The 18,647-nt window shown below is 41.9% G+C and overlaps 2 protein-coding genes across 2 annotated transcripts in view; one reads left to right on the top strand and one right to left on the bottom strand.

Annotated features, from left to right (window-relative positions):
- Positions 1–1,357: 1,357 nt before the first annotated feature.
- HOMER1 (homer scaffold protein 1) overlaps positions 1,358–18,647 on the top strand; it is a 139,548-nt gene continuing 122,258 nt past the window's right edge. The window contains exon 1 of the mRNA XM_033180175.1: positions 1,358–2,866. Coding sequence (XP_033036066.1) covers positions 2,862–2,866 — 5 coding nt within the window. The 5' untranslated portion in view covers positions 1,358–2,861. The remainder of the gene's footprint in view (positions 2,867–18,647) is intronic.
- LOC117065392 (60S ribosomal protein L29-like) lies at positions 4,457–5,704 on the bottom strand. The gene has a single exon (XM_033180176.1). The coding sequence runs from the start codon at positions 5,192–5,194 to the stop codon at positions 4,727–4,729; it is 468 nt and encodes a 155-aa protein (XP_033036067.1). The 5' UTR covers positions 5,195–5,704; the 3' UTR covers positions 4,457–4,726.

Here is an 18,647-nt window from a genome sequence, read left to right on the forward strand (position 1 = left end):
CTTAAAACTTAAAAATTTTTTTTTACCTATTTATTTTAAAATAATTTAAGAACACTGTAGTAATTTACAATGTAAAAAGCATTCATAATGTGGTGTTTTATAGACACAAACACATACATAGCTAGCACACCTATAGAGAGCCAAAATGGTGAAACCCTTGCCATACAGAAAATGCAAAACAACACACTTAAGAGATATTGTAATTATATATTATGTGGTCAAAACTAAAGAAGATAAAAATATGCTTGTGTTAATGAAAAAGGATTTGGTGGTCTTTCCAATTTTTAATTTTTAATTTAAATTCCACAGACTGAAACCCATATTTTTTTTCTCTTTCTTGTTTTATTGTCTGGAGGCAAGTGTCATGGAACTCATATTCTTGATGAAGAGGAACTGAGAGGACACACTGGCATTTGCTACGCATGTGACGATAATTATCTGAGTGAACTAAGATTGACTCATTTTCCTATGCCAAAACTGCTGTTTTGCAAATAAAATTACTATCCTTTATAACATTACTTCGTTTGCTTATTGCTCTGCTCTTTACTCTTTCGTGTTTCAGGTAACCAATAAGAGAAAAAGTTTAAAAGTCGACTACGTCCAGAATGGCACTCAATAACTGAAAATTGAGGTAATTTTTCCGAAGTCCTTGTTGGAAGTACATCTACCAGTAGTGTGATCAGGCTCTCCCTCCCACATTTCCCTGCTAGTTAGGACAGGAGAAGCCCGGGGGTGCTGCTGCAACAGCGGTGGGAGTGGGAGATAGGATATTACCCGCTTGACACTTCTGCACTTCTGCTACGAATGATTCACTCCGGTTTGGCACATTTGTTGCAAGGAAATCTCCTCCCGCCGCTTCCTTGTTCGAGCTCCTCTCGGGCTGTCTCCTGTGCTTTGGCCTTTAAGGAGAAGCGAGAGAAGGTGGGCACACAGGAGCTCGCCGAGTCCTCCTCCCCCTGCTCCTTCCCTAATTTAGCAGTACTTCCGGCCGCGTGACATCATCCCCCGCACCCCGGTGACGTGAGCAGCGGGTGACGTGTGTGCGGAGAGGAGCGCGCTGACGTTGCTATTTAAAGGTCCTCCTGCGGGGAGGATGGAGACACAGCGCGAGCACCTGGTGTGGGGCGCGGAGGAGGCTGTGGCGGCCGGGAGCGGGGCCAAGAGCCAGCGGAGGAGCAGAGCGCACGGCCCGCCAGCCGCCGGCCTCTAGGGGAGGGGGGAAAACAAGGACGGACGGACTGAGGGCCTGCCGCCGGCCCAGCTCCCCACGAGGGCCGCTCGGCCCCGCACCACCAGCCTCTCCGCCGCCTCGCGGCTGCTGCTTGCTCCCGCTGCCCACTGCCCACTACCCGCAGGGCCCGTCGGGCTCCCGGGACCAGTCCGCGCCCTAGCCGCGGCTCCGCGGCGGCCACCGCCTCCCGCCCTCTCCCGCGAGCAGGGGGAGGTACCGCCCTCGCCCCCCCGTTCTCTCCGCCCCCTACCCGCCCCCCGCAGCCCACTGCCGCCGCGCTCGCCTCACGCCGGCGGCGCTGACTGGGAAAGCAGCACCCTCCGCTCTGCCAGCCGGCCGGTGCAGGCGGAGGCAGCGGCGGGCTTCAGGCCGCCGGGGCTGGCGCTGCTCTGCCCGGCGGGAGCCGGAGGCCGGCGGAGGCGGGCGCTGATGGAAGTGTGAAGAGGCGGCGGCGGGGCCCGGGGAATGTGAGGCGGCGCGTGGCGGCGGCGCGGAGCGTGAGAGACGAGGAGCAGGGGTGGGGGCGCTGGAGCGGCGGCTGCGCTTCGGCTTCGAGCCCAGCTCTCCTGGCCCCGACGCGGGCTTAGCCTCACGCCTTGGCTCGGGCAGGCGCCCGTCGACCCTTCGGCCCCTTTCGCCCGCCCTGGAGCTGGGGGCAGGGCGCCAGTGGAAGCGTGGGGCTTGGCTCTGTGATTCATTCATTCTCCGCCGACGGGAGCCTCAGATCCGCTGTGCTCTGAAGAGAGGAGGGAAGAGGGGGCAGCCGCGAATGAAGGGCCGGGCGCGAGCCGGGCTCCATTGTGCTCGGCGGCGGGGGGCGGGAAGGGGCTGAGGGAGGTGGGATCGGGCCCCCTCCTCCAGCTCCCCGGCGTGCGCTGCGCCCCCAGCCTGCTGCCAGCCTGGAAATGGCTCTGTTTATTCTCCTCGGGAGAATGAATCGATCCTGCCCAGCCTTCTCTTCCTCCTCCCCACCTCTTCTCTGCTCCGAGTCTTAGGAGAAGAAACATTTAAAAAGACAGATTCCAATGTGGAGTGCCGTGCAGGTTGCGAGCTGCCGGGTTTGCACTTCGAGGAGATTTTTCTATGTAGTTTTTTTCCTAATGTGAGCGCAGGGAAGCCGTGGCATTACTGCTTTTGGGATTTTTATTCACGTGCACGTCGCGTTTGGTTGCTCGCTCCACCCCCGGGGACCTGGTGTGGTGGAGAAATTTGAACCCGCAGCCTTAGCTCTGTAAAGGCCGAGTTACCTGGCTCTCCCTGAGTGTCGAGGAGGACATGAGTGAAATGACCAGCGAACTCATTTTTTATAGGACTCGGTGAAGCCAGATTCTGCATTTTCCTTCTTGTAGACTCATTTTGTGGAATAGAATTGATCGCTGTCTCCTCCGCAAAGCGTTTTAACTCGAATAAGCAAATGCCGCCTCTGTTTGAACGTTTTGGTGTTTACAAGAGAGAAGTCATTTTACCTAAGAGAACTAATTGAATTGGCAGCATCCTTGAAATACCTCCGGACAAAGATCTGGGGGTGGGGGTGGAAAAGCAACTGCGAAATAGCAGACGGAGAAATTCCTTTGGAAGTTATTCCGTAGCATAAGAGCTGAAACTTCAGAGCAAGTTTTCATTGGGCAAAATGGGGTAAGGATTTTTGTGCTTAACACAGCTTCGAATCTGTTTATGTATGTGTATTATTGAGCGGTGGTGGTGATTGTGTTTTGTGTTTTCAAACAAACTTGCCACCTTGCTAAGCTGGTCATACTTTAAAGAAATAGGCATGCTAACCTTTTAGGTTATTTTTGCATTTTTGTAGAGCGGTACCAGAGGTCATAATTAAGAAACACATATATCGTTTGTAACTTGAATATGGATTTGTGAGTAATATTTACAAAGATCGCATTCTACACTTTACTGGTCAGACTGCTGCATCAGTTTGTAATCAAAATCACATTATCTTAGCTTTTGCTGACGGTTATCTTTCAAAGAGAAGTACTGCACTCTCTCAGTACTTTTAGATAATCAGTTGCACAAAGGAACGATTGTAATGAGTGGTTAGACAACAGTCCTTGAAAGTGATCCAGAGTAAATTGTTGCCCTCACGGTGCCCTCTGTTTTGCCCTTGAATATCCAAAGCTAAAATGTATAGAATTGATTTACTGGGACGTTAAAACGAAAATCTGAAATTCAGTCTTACTGATGCGGTCACCACGGTGCGGGTGCATTCCGTAGGAAAAGGCTTTTTGTTTAAGGAACTTGTTCACTCCTTTTGTTTTTCCCTTTTAAGCTCAGCCCTTCAGTTTGTGTTAACAGTATCAGATCTACACCTTCCTTCGGACCCAGAAACAACCGAGAGTGCATTTTCCAGTCTTTTATTAACTCTTCACACTGTGGGTTGATGAAATGCTAGTGACACTTCCTAATTTAAGCTGGAAACCCATAATATGTTAATGGAGTAATCAGATTTCATTGACAGATTGTCGTTGGTTTTTGGCAGAAGAACTTCCAGAATTTTCTCTCTTTGTGTGTGTGTGTGTGTCGTTGAACAAACACATCTAAAGTATAGTTGAGGGACAGATTTTGAAAGAATGGACTCTGAAATTCATTGTGATGGTTTAGGGGTGTACACACGCTTGAAACTTCCTGAGGAAAGTTCTTGAATAGTACCTTCTTTTTGGAGTTAGAATTTGAAGTTTAATATGCATAACTTTGAAAATTTAGAACATGTTGTAGGAGACTTTCCTCAGAAATTAATGACAAAGTGATAATGGTTTTAAAAACTTGAATGACAAGTGATGAGAGTATATATAACTTGCATGATTTGGGGGTACTGCTAAGAGTAATTAAAATGCCTCATTCTATTTCTAGCGCAGCTATTAGTAGCTTAGTGATCTGAGGCAAATTGCTTAACCTCTGTGGACTCTATTTCTTATCTGTAAAATGAAGGAATTAGAGATGACTTAAAGATTTCTTCAAACTGTAAAAAACGAATTATTTTCTTTTTATTCTCCTCATTTTAATGATCACTAGTTGGTTTCTGGAAGTCAATCTTTCTGATGGAGACCTTTCTCTAAGCAGTTTAAGCACTTAACGCTGAAAAATAATGGCATTTGAAAAATGTTTTGGATGAATTGCACCAATTTTACATGAGAAAAATACTGAAAAATACTACTGTTCAAAACCTTAGAAATATGGCTTCCCTTGAGCATCTGCAGCTCTGTTTAAAACATGTTGGAGGAAAAAAAATCAAGCAGCAGTGTTTCATGTTGATGGCTGCATTTTGTCTAGACTGTGGAGTAGTAGCATCATGGAAGAAAATCAGTTTTCCACAACCTTTAAGCTGCATGAATGCCTGTCATTTTACCAAGGAAAGCTTAGGCTGAATTTTTTTTTTCCTGCCTCAGGTTTATTTGTACAAATAGCAGAGGAGGACCCCAGCCCCATGCAGGTGGCAGCCTGGTTGGGGGTTGCACCAGTCCTGTCCTCACATTGGCAGACAGATATCTACTCTGAAGCCTTTGTAGGGGCCTGGGCACCTTTGGGAGCCTGAGCTGGAACTGAAGCTGGAGCTGCAGCCTGGGCCTTGGTTTGATCCTTGTCCTTGGCCTTTGGCCAGGACAGCCTAAGCCCCTTGGCAGTGCGGGCACGAGCATGCTTCCCAAGCTTGGGGTGGGCAATGTAGGCAAGCTGATTGAGCTTGTGGCTGACACCCTTTGGGATCTTGGGCTTAACCTCCTTGGGCTTTACGAGGGCCTTGATAACCTTGGCACATGCACTCATGGCTTTGGCACTGTTAGCCTGCATCTTTTTTAGGCCCTTCTTGTTGTGTTTCTTGGCAAAGCACATGTTCCTCAGGAATTTGGGGTCCACCCCCTTAAGAGATTCGTATCTTTGTGATTGGGATTTCTTGATACCATTTCTGTACCATTTTCGGGACTGGTTGTGTGTGGTGTGGTTCTTGGTCTTGGTCATGTTTGCACCTTAAGCTGCGGCTCCTGAAGTGCCTAGAACCAGAAGAGACAGGATGAATTTAATACTGAGGGGGCTATTGTTTAAAATGGGAAAGTAAGCACCACATATAACATGTATTTAGACACTTAGCATAATTAATTTGTTTATAAATGAATGTATCTGTCCTTTAGTTAATAAAGTCCTATATATGGACTGAGGAGAAAAAGGAGCGGGCATTTTGTGGTGCTATTTTTTTTGGAAAGCCTGTGTTTGGGGCTATTACCCGTTCTCATTGATAGTGCCTTGTTTTATGTGAGTTGAGAGAGGAAGGGTAGGTGGAAGTAGAAGAGCGTACAGCAAAGCAAAGGCATTTGCTGATGTTTCTACACTTTATGCGTATTTATGCCTAATAAATGTTTGTGGAATTAGCATAGCTGCCTGGACCTATTTCAAACAAAAGGAAACAGGGCTTTAAATGGCCTTTAAAGCTTTACCTTAGCAATCCTTAATTACCTTGCTGTAATAGATATCTAAAATTTAATACTGTGGGTAAAGTGTTTCATATATTACAAATTTTTTTTTTAAACTAATGTTAGGTTATGATAAGGATTTATCTTTGTCTTAATTGTAGATAATTATTGCAAGTCTAGGGGCAGTCTAAACAAAGGAATTATTTTTAATAAAATCAGTGATTGGGCAGAAAAAAATTATGGCTCCCCTAATAGTAGTTTATGAACTTTGTGGAAATGGAAAAGAACAGCTGAAACTTGACAGTTGGCAAAGTCTGTCAAAGTATCTTGCATGTTGCATGAACTGCTGATTGCAGTGAAGGCAACTAAAGTATGGATTTGTAAAATAGGTGTATCAGATCCCCTAAAAATTAAGGCATTCACATATATAAAATGAAGTCTCTGAAAAGTTTTGAAGCCTCTGTGAGAAGCCCCTGTTAGGTGTGACCCCCACCTCCAAATAGTATCTCATAATGACAGCAGTGAGTCAGTAGCTATTTCAGAACTATTAGAGTAGGCAACAGAAATCAAGTAACTTCAACCAGTTATTTCACGACACCCTTTGTTTTTACTTAGTTCATATTGGCAACCTTGTGCCATCAGCAATGGTAAAGAATTCTTTCTCTCCCTTCTCTTATTAAGAGCTGCTTATACGTAAAATAGGGCTCTCCCTGCTAATGAAATCTGTTAATGCTGCTTCTGATTTACCTCACCTGCTTATGGGAACTTCTGGAGTCCTTCCTCGCCCTCTTTCCCCAGGTAACTTCTGGAAGCGTGGAAATGAGTGCTGCTACATTGCAGCCCAAACTGAGTCTCTTTGCTGAAAGACAGGAAGCTGACACCTCCTTCTGCCTCAAACTGCAGGGTTCTGCTCTCTAGGGGTTGTAGCAAAAATGTGAAAATCTTGATTCCAGCACTATGAAGGGATTTTATTGCAAAGATAACCACCCTATCATTTCTGACAACAGACAAGTTAGATGCAAGTCCTTGATTCTTCATTTGTTCATTTTACCAACTTCGAACCTATGTTATAGTGCACGTACTTAGCTCAGTGCTGCTGATAGGAAGGCTAGTACAATGTACTCCTTCCCTTAGTGAGTTTTTACTTTAGAAGTTGGGAAGACAGTCAAGCCTAAAATTAAAATGTGCAATGAAATTTTGTAGGAGCTATAATGTAGGGCATTATGGAGACACGAAGTGGGTATTGGGGCATTAGCTGCTGAGGGAAGGATAAAAAGCTTTGTAGAGGAGGTGATAGATGTTAAATACTGAAAGATGAGTACAAGTGAGCCTCTTAGAAAAATTAGAGGGCATTCAAGGCAGAGGGAACAGTGATTGACACCACTAAAACGAGGAACCGCAAATGAGTTTGGCATGACAAGCTTGTTTGCTTGAGCCAGCTCCCTTTGGTGTAGCAAGAGATCGGTCTAGAGCCTTATTATGCAGGGGCTGGTTGGAGAGCCATGTAGATCAAATGAAAGATTGGATTATCCTGTAGTCTAGTGTGTTTAGAGGTTTTTTTGGCTATGACCCATTGGAAAGATAACCATCTTTACATTGCAACCCAATATGCTTGTATATAAATGATAAAATGTCACTACATAATACCCTTGCTTTGTGTGGTGCACTCTGGTAGTTTCTATTGTGTTCCATTCTATTTTATTTTTAAGATAGACTGATGATGGTGACCCACTCAATTTATTTAATGACGCTGTGGTAGCAACTGGTAATTTGAAAAGCACTTCTCTTCTATGTGAAGATTACTAAAGAGTTTTAAGCAGAGTAAGAACATGATCAGGGAAGCAGAATAAGAGAGCAGTTTAAAAAATCATTTAAAATTCAATTTTGTGTCTTGCATCCTGTGGAAACACCAAGCCAGAACAATGAACTATAGCTGGGTAGAGGAAGTGGATAATTGGGCAGGCCCTGGAAAGTTCCGAAGTGGGGAGGGGAGGGATAGTGACTGAGAGATGTGTAGTTGACTGAATGCAGCTTCTTTAGAATTAGGACATTTCATGTGCAGAGGTAATAATGTAGCAAAGAGCATGGTATGTTCTTAGCAGAGTCACTAACTGTGGGTCATAAAATAGTGAATTTGGGAGTTAAGGGGTTGACAGAAGAAACTGTCTTTATTCATAGTTTATAGTTTTGAGTGATTAAACATCTCAGAAGAAAAGGTGGTTGTATCCCAAAAGGTCTGACCTCTCTACTGCCATGTGATTTTTTTTTTTTTCAGTCTTTAATGTTTAGTTGAAGTATTTGTTTGTAGTTACTGGATTGTTATTTTGGATTAATATGACTAACTGGACAGAAGAGTAGGGAAAATGAGTGGTGAGTGCTTAATGTTTTCTGATATAATTTTTTTCTGATGTAGTTTTTAAATGACTATAAAACATTTTATGTAGATTTATATCTCAGGACATATCTAATGGAATGAAATGTGCAGTTTTTTTGTGTTGCATATTTGTAATGCCTTATGACCTGTGGCTAATATTTCTGTTTGTTTTTGAAAAGTTGAGTGCTTTTGAGGCATTGCAAAGTTTCAGGTCTGTTAAATATCTTCATTTCAAAAGAATCTATATGTGATAAGGAATATTTATGTAGATTTTAGCCCATATACAAGAATTCAGATAAAATTTTCACATCTGTCTTATTGAATGAGTATTGCAAGAGTAGGTAAAACTTTTTTGTTTTGTTTTGTTTTGTTTTTTTTGGAGACAGAGTCTCGCTCTGTCGCCCAGGCTGGAGTGCAGTGGCACGATCTGGGCTTACTGCAACCTCTGCCTCCTGGGTTCCAGCATTTCTCATGCCTCAGCCTCCCAAGTAGTTGAGACTACTGGTGTACGCCACCACGCCTAGCTAATTTTTGCATTTTTTAGTAGAGATGGGGTTTCACCATATTGGCCAGGGTAGTCTCAAACTCCTGACCTCGTGATCTGCCTGCCTCAGCCTCCCAAAGTGCTGGGATTACAGGTGTGAGCCACTGCACCCAGCCAAGAGTAGGTAAAACTTTTTAAAAACTAATAATTCAATGGTCTTCAGTATGTGAATAAAATTATATATATATATATATATTTAATTATTGATTTATTTGAGACAGTGCAGTGACCCATGCTGGAGTGCAGTGGTGCCGTCATGGTTCACTGTAGCCTTGACCTCTCAGGCTCAAGCAGTCCTCCTACTTTAGCCTCCCGAGTAGCTGGGTCTATAGGCTCACACCACCATGGCAGGCTAATTTTTGTACTTTTTGTAGACATGGGGTTTCATCAGGTTGCCCAGGCTGGTCTTGAACTCCTGGACTCAAGTGATACATCTGCCTTGCTGTGAGCCATCACGCCTGGCCAAAATCATGTATTTTAATCTTACTTTTTATAGCACACCTCTCCGTAGTCTATAAAATTAGGACATCCATGATGACTCTCTGTTAAAAGAGTCAACTTTATTGATGAACTTATGTTCTTAATTTTAACATTTCATACCTTTTGATACCCCTTTTCCCATCTGTCCTGAGTGTAACACATTAGTCATTTCTATGCTTCTTCGTGAAATGTCTGAGAAAGAAAAAAAAGATGAAACTGATAAGAATCAATATTGTTTGTTTTAAGCAGTATTTTTGAGGGAAATTATTGACACATATAATCTTTTTTTGTTTTGCCTTTTTCTTCTACTTGCATTTTTAAAAATCTTGTTTTTAAAAGTTTTTAAAAATTGTTCAGTTCTCTGGTAAGTACAATTTAGAATTAATTTAATTTTTTTTTGTCTGCTAAATACTTCAGATAATATAATTAATTTTATAGGGTCATCTTTTTAACTCTTCTTTCAGTGAGGTTTTGTCCACCCAATAATGGATTGTGAAGCCAGTATGGATCTTGTGTAGCTAAAATAATTTTATATATCGAACTAACATTTGACTTAGTTAAGAACAGAATTTTATTTACCCTTATTTATGTTTTTTTCTGTCAAGGTAGACTACTAAAGGAAGGCAGAAAGTCATTGTTTTCTGTCTTGTATCAGAAAATAAAATTGTTTATAAAACCTCCCCCAACCAGTGATCTAATCAATGTTTTATCTTCATAGTGCACTTACCTTTGCATTTTCTCTACCTTTTAAAAAAATCACCTTTATCTCTTAACACCTAATATTAATATTAGCTTAAAAAATTAGCTCGGCTTTACAAACATCTTATTTTAATGTTCTTCCATAAAACAAGAAGAGTTTCAATGTTATCTTTTGAGAAGTGTTGGCACCAAGTCCTCCAGGCACAAAAGTTGTAAGAATTGAGGGCTTTTTGTAAAATTACCAAGTGAGAGTTGCATAGAAATTAAACACAAACAAAAAACTGTGCTTAGGGAACGCAGATACTAAAGCAATTTCATTACTTTATAAGGTCATTGAAAGTCATGTTTATTATGTCATGTCTGTTGGCATGTCTGGATCCATGTGGTCACATGCCTCAGAGTCCAGAGGCCTGTAGAAGAGAATGTCCTTGATTTCCACCCCCCTCCATAGAATAGTTTGTTCCTAATTTGTCATTGTCTAATTGGGGAGTCTTTTTTGAGACGGAGTCTTGCTGTGTCACCCAAGATGGAGTGAAGTGGCGCAATCTCAGCTCACTGCAACCTCCATCTCCCAGGCTCAGGTGCTCCTCCTGCCTCAGCCTCCCTAGTAGTTGGGATTACGGGTGCGCCACCACACCTGGCTAATTTTTGTATTTTTGATAGAGGTGGGGTTTCACCATGTTGGTCCTGACCTCAAGTGATCCACCCACCTCGGCCTTTCAAAGTGCTGGGATTATGGGCATGAGCTACTGCGCCCAGCCTAATTGGGGAATCTCAATAGAAGTCTACTGAGAGATATAGCTCTGATACATATCCCTTTGGGTATTATACATTGTGCTTCCTAACCCACAAATTCATAGTGCAGTACACATGTGCAATATTAGTTGAAAGGATTTGTGGGAATTAGCGCTCATATACAGAAAATCCTGATTTCTAGCAATTGGGCCAATAGTTGGATATACCAATTATTTTTCTGATAATTTTTCTAGATAAATTTTTGAATTGCCTTTATATTTATGTATATCTCAATCTTAAGTCGTTATTGTCTTTCTTCTGTTTTATTTAAGTATTTATAAGGGTTGTTCTGAACAAGACTTTCTTTGTGTGAGTTGGAATTTTCTGCCCAGTTACTTTCCAGTTTCCCTCATTAGACTCTTAATAATGATCTTTAGGACATGACTATCAAAGACCTCAAAATACTCATATTAGAAATTTCTATCAGTCAGTCTTCCTGGAAGATAAGTCTGCTCATTCCTAAATGTATATGGGACAGTTATTTTGAACCTATTATAATATTTAAGTTATTTAGCCTATCCCTTTACCTTTCTGTGCTTCTTTTTTTTTTTTCCTGCTTATTCCTTTGTAAAACAGTGCTGTTTTCTTTCTTACTCCGTTATGAATCACTGTCTCATGGCTTTTAACATTAAAATTTGTGTGCTTTGCTTAATCACTCTGCCAGCTCCCAAGAAGATGTTTACAGATTGAGGATTCCTCCTACTCTTGTTTACTCAGTATTGCCAGGGATCTGTATACATTAAGCTCAATAGGATTACTCCCAAGTCACTCTTAAACTCATCTTTCTTGAGATTCTGTTGATTAAAAAAAAAAAAAAAAATTCTAGATCTTGCAGGCTGCTGTTTTCCTTACCCAACTGATAATCTGTAAGATTTTAGTTGTGTATTTCATTGTTGCTTTCATTTAGTATTTTACTATTGTTAAATTGATATTTATTGCTATGCCTATATTAGTATAGTGGAAATAGACATTAATGATGACATTGCTGTTTAATTGTATTTTGCAACATTTTAGTACAGATGCCCTTGAACAACACATGTTTGAACTGTGTGGGTTCACTTATATGCAGAGTTTCTTCCACCTCTTGTTACTCCAAGACAGCAAGACCAACCCTTCCTCTTCCTCCTCCTCAGCCTACTCAATGTGAAGATGAGGAAGATAAGAATATTTATGATGATCCACTTCCACTTAATAGATAGTAAATACATTTTTCTCTTATGATTTTCTTTTTTCTTTCTTTCTTTCTTTTTTTTGGTGGCAGAGTTTTGCTCTATCCTGCCTGGCTAGTTTTTGTATTTTTAGTAGAGATGGGGTTTCACTGTGTTGGCCAGGCTGGTCTTGAACTCCTGACCTCGGGTGAACTGCCTGCCTCTACCTCCCAAAATGCTGGGATTACAGGCGTGAGCCACTGCACCTGGCCTCTTTTCTTTTCTTTTTTTTTCTTTGCGACAGAGTCTCACTCTGTCACCCAGGCTGGAGTGCAGTGGCGCAGTCTTGGCTCACTGCAACCTCTGCCTCCTGGGTTCAGGTGATTCTCTTGCCTCAGCCTCCTGAGTAGCTGGGATTACAGGCCCATGCGGCCGCGCCTGGCTAATTTTTGTATTTTCAGTAGAGACGGGGTTTTGCCGTGTTGGCCAGGCTGGTCTCGAACTCCTGACCTCAAGTGATCTGCCTGCCTCAGCCTCCCAAAGTGTAGGGATTATAGGCATGAGCCACCATGCCTGGCCTGATTTTTTTAATAACATGTTTTTTTCTCTAGCTTACTTAATTGTATGCGTACAGTATATAATACATACACAAAATATGTTAATTGACTATGTTATCAATAAGGTTTCCAGTCAACAATAGGTTTGAGTAAAGTTTTTGAGGAGTCAAAAGTTATATGCAGATTTCTTACTGAGCATAAGTCAGTGTCCTTAACTCACAAATTGTTCAAGGGTTAACTGTATATTCTGAGTAATCAGTGTAAAATCTAGAATGTTACATTATAGGCTATTCATGTGGTAGAAGCTATCCCAAAGAATGTTTTCAAAGATGGTACAGTGGTCAGTTAGAAATCAGGATACGAAATTGTATGTTCTGAATGACTTCAAGTATATAAAATTCTGTGTATGCATAAAAATGTTTGAAAGAGACTCATTAAAGTGCTACCATGTTTATTTCTGGGAGGTAAGATTGTAAAATTTTGTTTTTTAGTCTTTCTGAATCTTGTAGTTTCTCTATAATGAACATATTAAGTTTTAGAACTTCTCTTGGGTTTTAAGGGTAAGGGTATTAAAACGAGAACTTCTCTTGGGTTTTAAGGGTGAGGGTTTAAAAAAAATATTGATTACAGTAAAATGTTATCAGGACTGGCAGGGCGCGGTGGCTCACGTCTGTAATCCCAGCACTTTGGGAGGCCAAGTCAGGCGGATTACCAGGTCAAGAGATCGAGACCATCGTGGCCAACATAGTGAAACTCTGTCTCTACTAAAAATACAAAAATTAGCTGGGCTTGGTGGTGCACACTTGTAATCCCAGCTACTTGGGAGGCTGAGGCAGGAGAATTGCTTGAACCCAAGAGGCAGAGGTTGCAGTGAACTAAGATTGCGCCACTGCACTCCAGCTTGGTGACAGAGCCAGACTCTGTCTCAAAAAAAAAAGAAAAAAAAGGTATCAGGACCAGTCACTGTTCTTACATCTGGATACTTACAGATATTTGTATCAATTTTAGCTTTATCTCAAATTTTATCTCATTCTTTTCAAGATTGGCTAAAGAAGCAGTTACTCTAGTGCTAGCAAAACTTGTTTAAGTGTAAGGAGTATTTCTCTTGTCAGTTATTTTTTTTTTTTTTTTTTTTTTTTTGAGACGGAGTCTTGCTCTGCCACCCAGGCTAGAGTGCAGTGGCCGGCTCTCAGCTCACTGCAAGCTCCGCCTCCCGGGTTCACGCCATTCTCCTGTCTCAGCCTCCCCAGTAGCTGGGACTACAGGCGCCCGCCTCGTCGCCCGGCTAGTTTTTTGTATTTTTTAGTAGAGACGGGGGTTTCACCGTATCTCATGATCCGCCCGTCTCGGCCTCCCAAAGTGCTGGGATTACAGGCTTGAGCCACCGCGCCCGGCCTCTCTTGTCAGTTATTAGCGTATTAGCACTAAACTGTACTTTTTGTGGAGAAGGAGATGCAGCCCAAAGGGAAACTGTGACTATGGGAGGTTATGCAGCTTTGACATGGCAGATCATGTGCTGGATTCTCCAGCTCCTTGGGGCTCTTACCATTAGAACAGGTGCTCCTCAATGCATGCTTACATAGATATAGATTCATTTGGAGAAGGGTTTCTAAGTCCTTATAGTGGTTTACAAAGACTTAATTTTACTGCAAACTTAGTTTCTTATAGATGAGTTCATTAAATGTATGTTGTTTTCCTTCTAGATGGTACTGAAAAAAGCTGCATTTTAATTTTAGTGTAAGTAAGTCTCGCACAATACTTTATACAATTGTCCCTTGAACATGGTGGAGGTTAGAGGTACTACTTGCCCCACCAACTCACATTTAACTTTTGACTCTCCCAAAGCTTAATTAGTAATAGCCTACAGTTGACTGGAAAGCCTTATTAATAACATAAACAATTGATTAACACATATTTTGTATGTTATATGTTTTATATGCCGTATTTGTACAATAAAGTAAGCTAAAGAAAAGAAAGTGTTATTAAAATCATAAGGAGCCAGGTGCAGTGGCTCACGCCTGTAATCCCAGCACTTTGGGAGGCCCAGGCAGCAGATGGCTTGAGCTTACAAGTTTGAAACCAGCCTGGGCAACATGGTGAAAACCAGTCTTTACAGAAATACAAACATTAGCCAGTTATGGTGGTACACACCTGTAGTCCCAGCTACTGGGGAGGCCAAGGTAGGAGGATGGCTTGAGCCCGGGAGGCAGAGGTTGCAGTGAGCTGAGATCCTGCCACCGCACTCCAGCCTAGGTAATAGAGTCAGACCTTGTCTCACACACACACACACACACACACAAATGGCTGGGTGCAGTGGCTCACGCCTATAGTCCCAAGCATTTTGGGAGGCTGAGGCAGGTGGATTACTTGAGGCCAGGAGTTTGAGACCAGCCTGGCCAACATGGCAAAACCCCATCTCTACTAAAAATACAAAAATCAGCCAGGTGTCGTAGCGCACGCCTGTAGTCCCAGCTACTCAGGAGGCTGAGGCTGAATCGCTTGATCCTGGGAGACAGAGATTGCAGTGAGCTGAGATCATGCCATTGCACTCCAGCCTGGGTGACAGAGAGAAATTCTGTCTCAAAAGAAAAGGAAGAGAAAATATATTTACTGTTTATTACATGGAAGTGAATCATCTTAAAGGTGTTCATCTTCATTGTCTTCACATTGAGGAGGCTGAGGAAGAGGAGGGATTGGTTTTGCCATCTGTGGCGGCAGAGGCATCTGCATTAAAAGCCTGTTCAGACAAATATCCTTTCTCCTCAATGATTTTCCTAATGGCATCTAGGAACTCATCTACTACCTTTTAGTGGGCAGAAGCTGCTTTTCCTGTTATCTGGACATTTTTTAAGCCAAAGCTCTTCTAATATTATCAAACCATCCTTTCCTGGCATTAAATTCTCTGGCTTTAGATCCTTCATCTTCTTTTTGCTTTAAGTTATCAAAAAAACTGCTTTTTCTCAATTCATATTAAATAGCTATTTTTTTTTTTTAATAGTAATCCTTCACCCACATAGAAGCTGCATTTTCGATATGAGAAAAAAGGTATTTTGCAAAAAGTGCAAGGTTTTTGCACCTGCTGGTAAGATGGTTTCACAAATTTTCTTTTCTTTTTTTGCAATGGTCCTTACTCTGGGTTCATTTATCTTGAAATGGTAGGCAACCACAGCTGCAGACCTCAATCTGCAGCACATATCAGGCAATTCAGCTTTTTCTTGTAATAGCATGACTTTGCTTCTTGGGAGCACTTCCAGCATCGCTAGTGGCACTTCATATGGGTCTCGTGGTGTTATTCAAAGTTTATGGTATTGCACTAAAAAGGATGAAAAACATGCAAGAACCGTGATTTTACTGTTGTGATACACAATTTACTATGGCATTTTAAGCAGACACTCAGAACACTTGAGCTCACTGCAATAGCAACAGGAGTTAGCTACAAATTATTACAGTAGAACAGTATGTACTAATGTTACACTATGATGTAATACTGCATCTTTATGTGTATTTGCAGTTTTCTAGATGTGCCATGTATGGTCTGTAAGTTTTTGCCTACGTTTTGATAAATTTTAACTCTTTGTGATAGATTTGTGTGTATTTTATGGTAGTAAATGAAAAAATAGACTAGAATCTACATATTTTATGCACTCATAATGCCTTTTTCTATTTTTTCAATATTTCTAAGCTATGCAGTTAATCTATAAGTTTTTTCAAATTATAACAAATCTCCAAAAATTTTTCTAATACATTTATTGAAAAAAATCAGTTGTAAAACATTATTGTAAGTATACTGGTGCAGTTCAAATCCATGTTTAAGGGTCAACTGTATTTTGAATACATTTAAGTACTTCTCATAAATGAAATGTTATTACATGTTTTTGGTATAGAGTTTTCAAAGTTGATATTACCATGTAAATGCCATCAGTCGGCCTTGTTAACTGCCTTTGTAGTTATTGGGCTCATGAGCCTCTGGAATACTTATGCATCTATTTACATAATACATAGGCAGGCTCTAGTTTTCTAAAGAGTTCAGACCAGAAAAAGAAAGCCTGAGATGCTATCTTGAAACATTTTTCCTGGGGCTTAAAAGTGGAGACCTTGCTGGGGACGGTGGCTCACGCTTGTAATCCCAGCACTTTAGAAGGCCGAGGTGGGCAGATCACAAGGTCAGTAGATCAAGACCATCCTGGCCAACATGGTGAAACCCCATCTCTACTAAAAATACAAAAATTAACTGGGCGTGGTGGTACGCGCCTGTAGTCCCAGCTACTTGGGAGACTGAGGCAGGAGAATTGCTTGAACTTGGGAGGTAGAGGTTGCAATGAGCTGAGATCGCGCCACTTTGCACACCAGCCTGGTGACAGAACAAGACTTTGTCTCAAAAACAAAAACAAACAAAAATAACAACGTGGAGACCTGCAAGTAGAAGGACCAATTGTAGCATATTGTACAATTTCTGAATCATCCCGAGGTAGTTGTAAGTTACTTGATTTCCTCACTTGTAAGAGAAGATTGGACCATATTGTATCCATATTTAAAATTATTTTTTTTGGAATTATTTTTCCCAGAGCTTTCAAACTCTTATGCTGTCATTGGCTGACCAGAAAAATGTGTGATAGTATGAGATAGAAGACAGTTGGGACTGGTGGGGACTGTAGGAAAGTGAAGAGAAGAGATCCTGCCTAAAAACATTCATATCCAGTGTATTCTTAAAACCCTCTGGCCAAAGAAAGACATCTGAAGCCTGATCCCTTATTCAGCAAACATTTTTTGAGTTCCTACTAGCAACTGTGTTACTCTAATGTAGGTCAGATACAGGCAGTTTGGAAATGCTTTAACTCTTTTTTTAACTCTTTTTTTTTGAGACGGAGTTTTACTCTTGTTGCCCAGGCTGGAGTGCAATGGTGCGATCTCAGCTCACTGTAACCTCTGCCAGATTCAAGTGATTCTCTTGCCTAAGCCTCCTGAGCAGCTGGGATTACAGGCATGCACCACCACACCAGGCTAATTTTGTATTTTTAGTAGAGACGGGGTTTCTCCATGCTGGTCAGGCTGGTCTGGAACTCCAGGCCTCAGGTGATCCGCCCTCCTCGACCTCTCAAAGTGCTGAGATTACAGGGGTGAGCCACTGCACCTGGCCTGGAAATGCTTTAACTCTTGACTGAAGAAGAAAGACCAGAGCATCAGCATCTAGTATGACAGTGGCAGCAATGCTTATTAGATCAGTGGCTCTCAATTTTGAACCTGCATGAGAATCACCTTGAGGCCTTGTTAAAAAGAAACACAGATTGCTGGACTTCCTTTACCCCCAGAGTTTTTGATTCAGTGGGTCTAGGAATGGGGTCCATGAATTTGCTCTTCTAACAGATTCCCAGGGCATGCTGATGCTGCTGGTCCAGGGAACTTCTTTGAGAGTGACTGCATTTGATAAATGAAGCTTACAAATCAAATGTGAGAAACTTTTGTCCATTCAAAAGCTTCAATGACTCCTAAAGTATGCTTGCTTGCTTGCTGCCCCTTCCTTTTGAAGTTGCAAAAACTAAGTTTGAACTAAGGGGGAAGAACTTGAGTAAGCTTTTTTTTTTTTTTTTTTTTGAGACAGAGCCTTACTCTGTCTCCTGGGCTGCAGTGCACGATCTTGGCTCACTGCAACCTCCGTCTCCCGGGTTCAAATGATTCTCCCGTCTCAGCTTCCTGAATAGCTGGGATTACAGATGCGTACCCCCATGCCTGGCTAATTTTTGTATTTTTTTTTTTTAAGTAGAGACTGGGTTTTGCTGTGTTGGCCAGGCTAATCTCGAAATCCTGACCTCAGGTGATCCACCCACCTCAGCCTCCCAAAGTGCGGGGATTACAGGCGTGAGCCACTGCACCCAGCCCTGTCTATTTTTTAATAAGCAAAAATATCCAAGACAACTTGAAACTGGTCTCTAATCTTTTTAAACCTGATTACTTGTAACAGTTATGCCCATTTCTTGGTCAGAGTTCTGCTTTTTGATATTTCTGAATGTATTGTTTTTTAAACTACCAGGTACTGCTTTGACTTCTGAAGTTTTCTGCTTTTGGAAGAAATCTTACTTCTAAGTTATTTATTCTGTCTAGATATCCTTAAGTTTGTCCAGTATTGTTGAAGCCTACATATTTCTTTCTTTCTCTTTTCTTTTGCTTTCCTTCCCTTTCCCTTTCCCTTCCTTTCTTTTCTTTTCTGAGACAAAGTCTCACTCTGTTACCCAGGCTAGAGTGCAGTGGTGTGATCTCAGTTCACTGCAGCCTCCTGAATTCAAGCAATTGTCCTGCGTCAGCCTCCCAAGTAGTTGGGACTACAGGTGCATGCCACCACAACTGGCTAATTGTTGTATTTTTTAGTAGAGATGGGGTTTCACCATGTTGGCCAAGCTGGTCTCGAACTT

Source organism: Trachypithecus francoisi, unplaced genomic scaffold, assembly GCF_009764315.1.
Source record: "Trachypithecus francoisi isolate TF-2019V2 unplaced genomic scaffold, Tfra_2.0 Lachesis_group2, whole genome shotgun sequence".
NCBI classification, from domain to species: Eukaryota; Metazoa; Chordata; class Mammalia; order Primates; family Cercopithecidae; genus Trachypithecus; species Trachypithecus francoisi.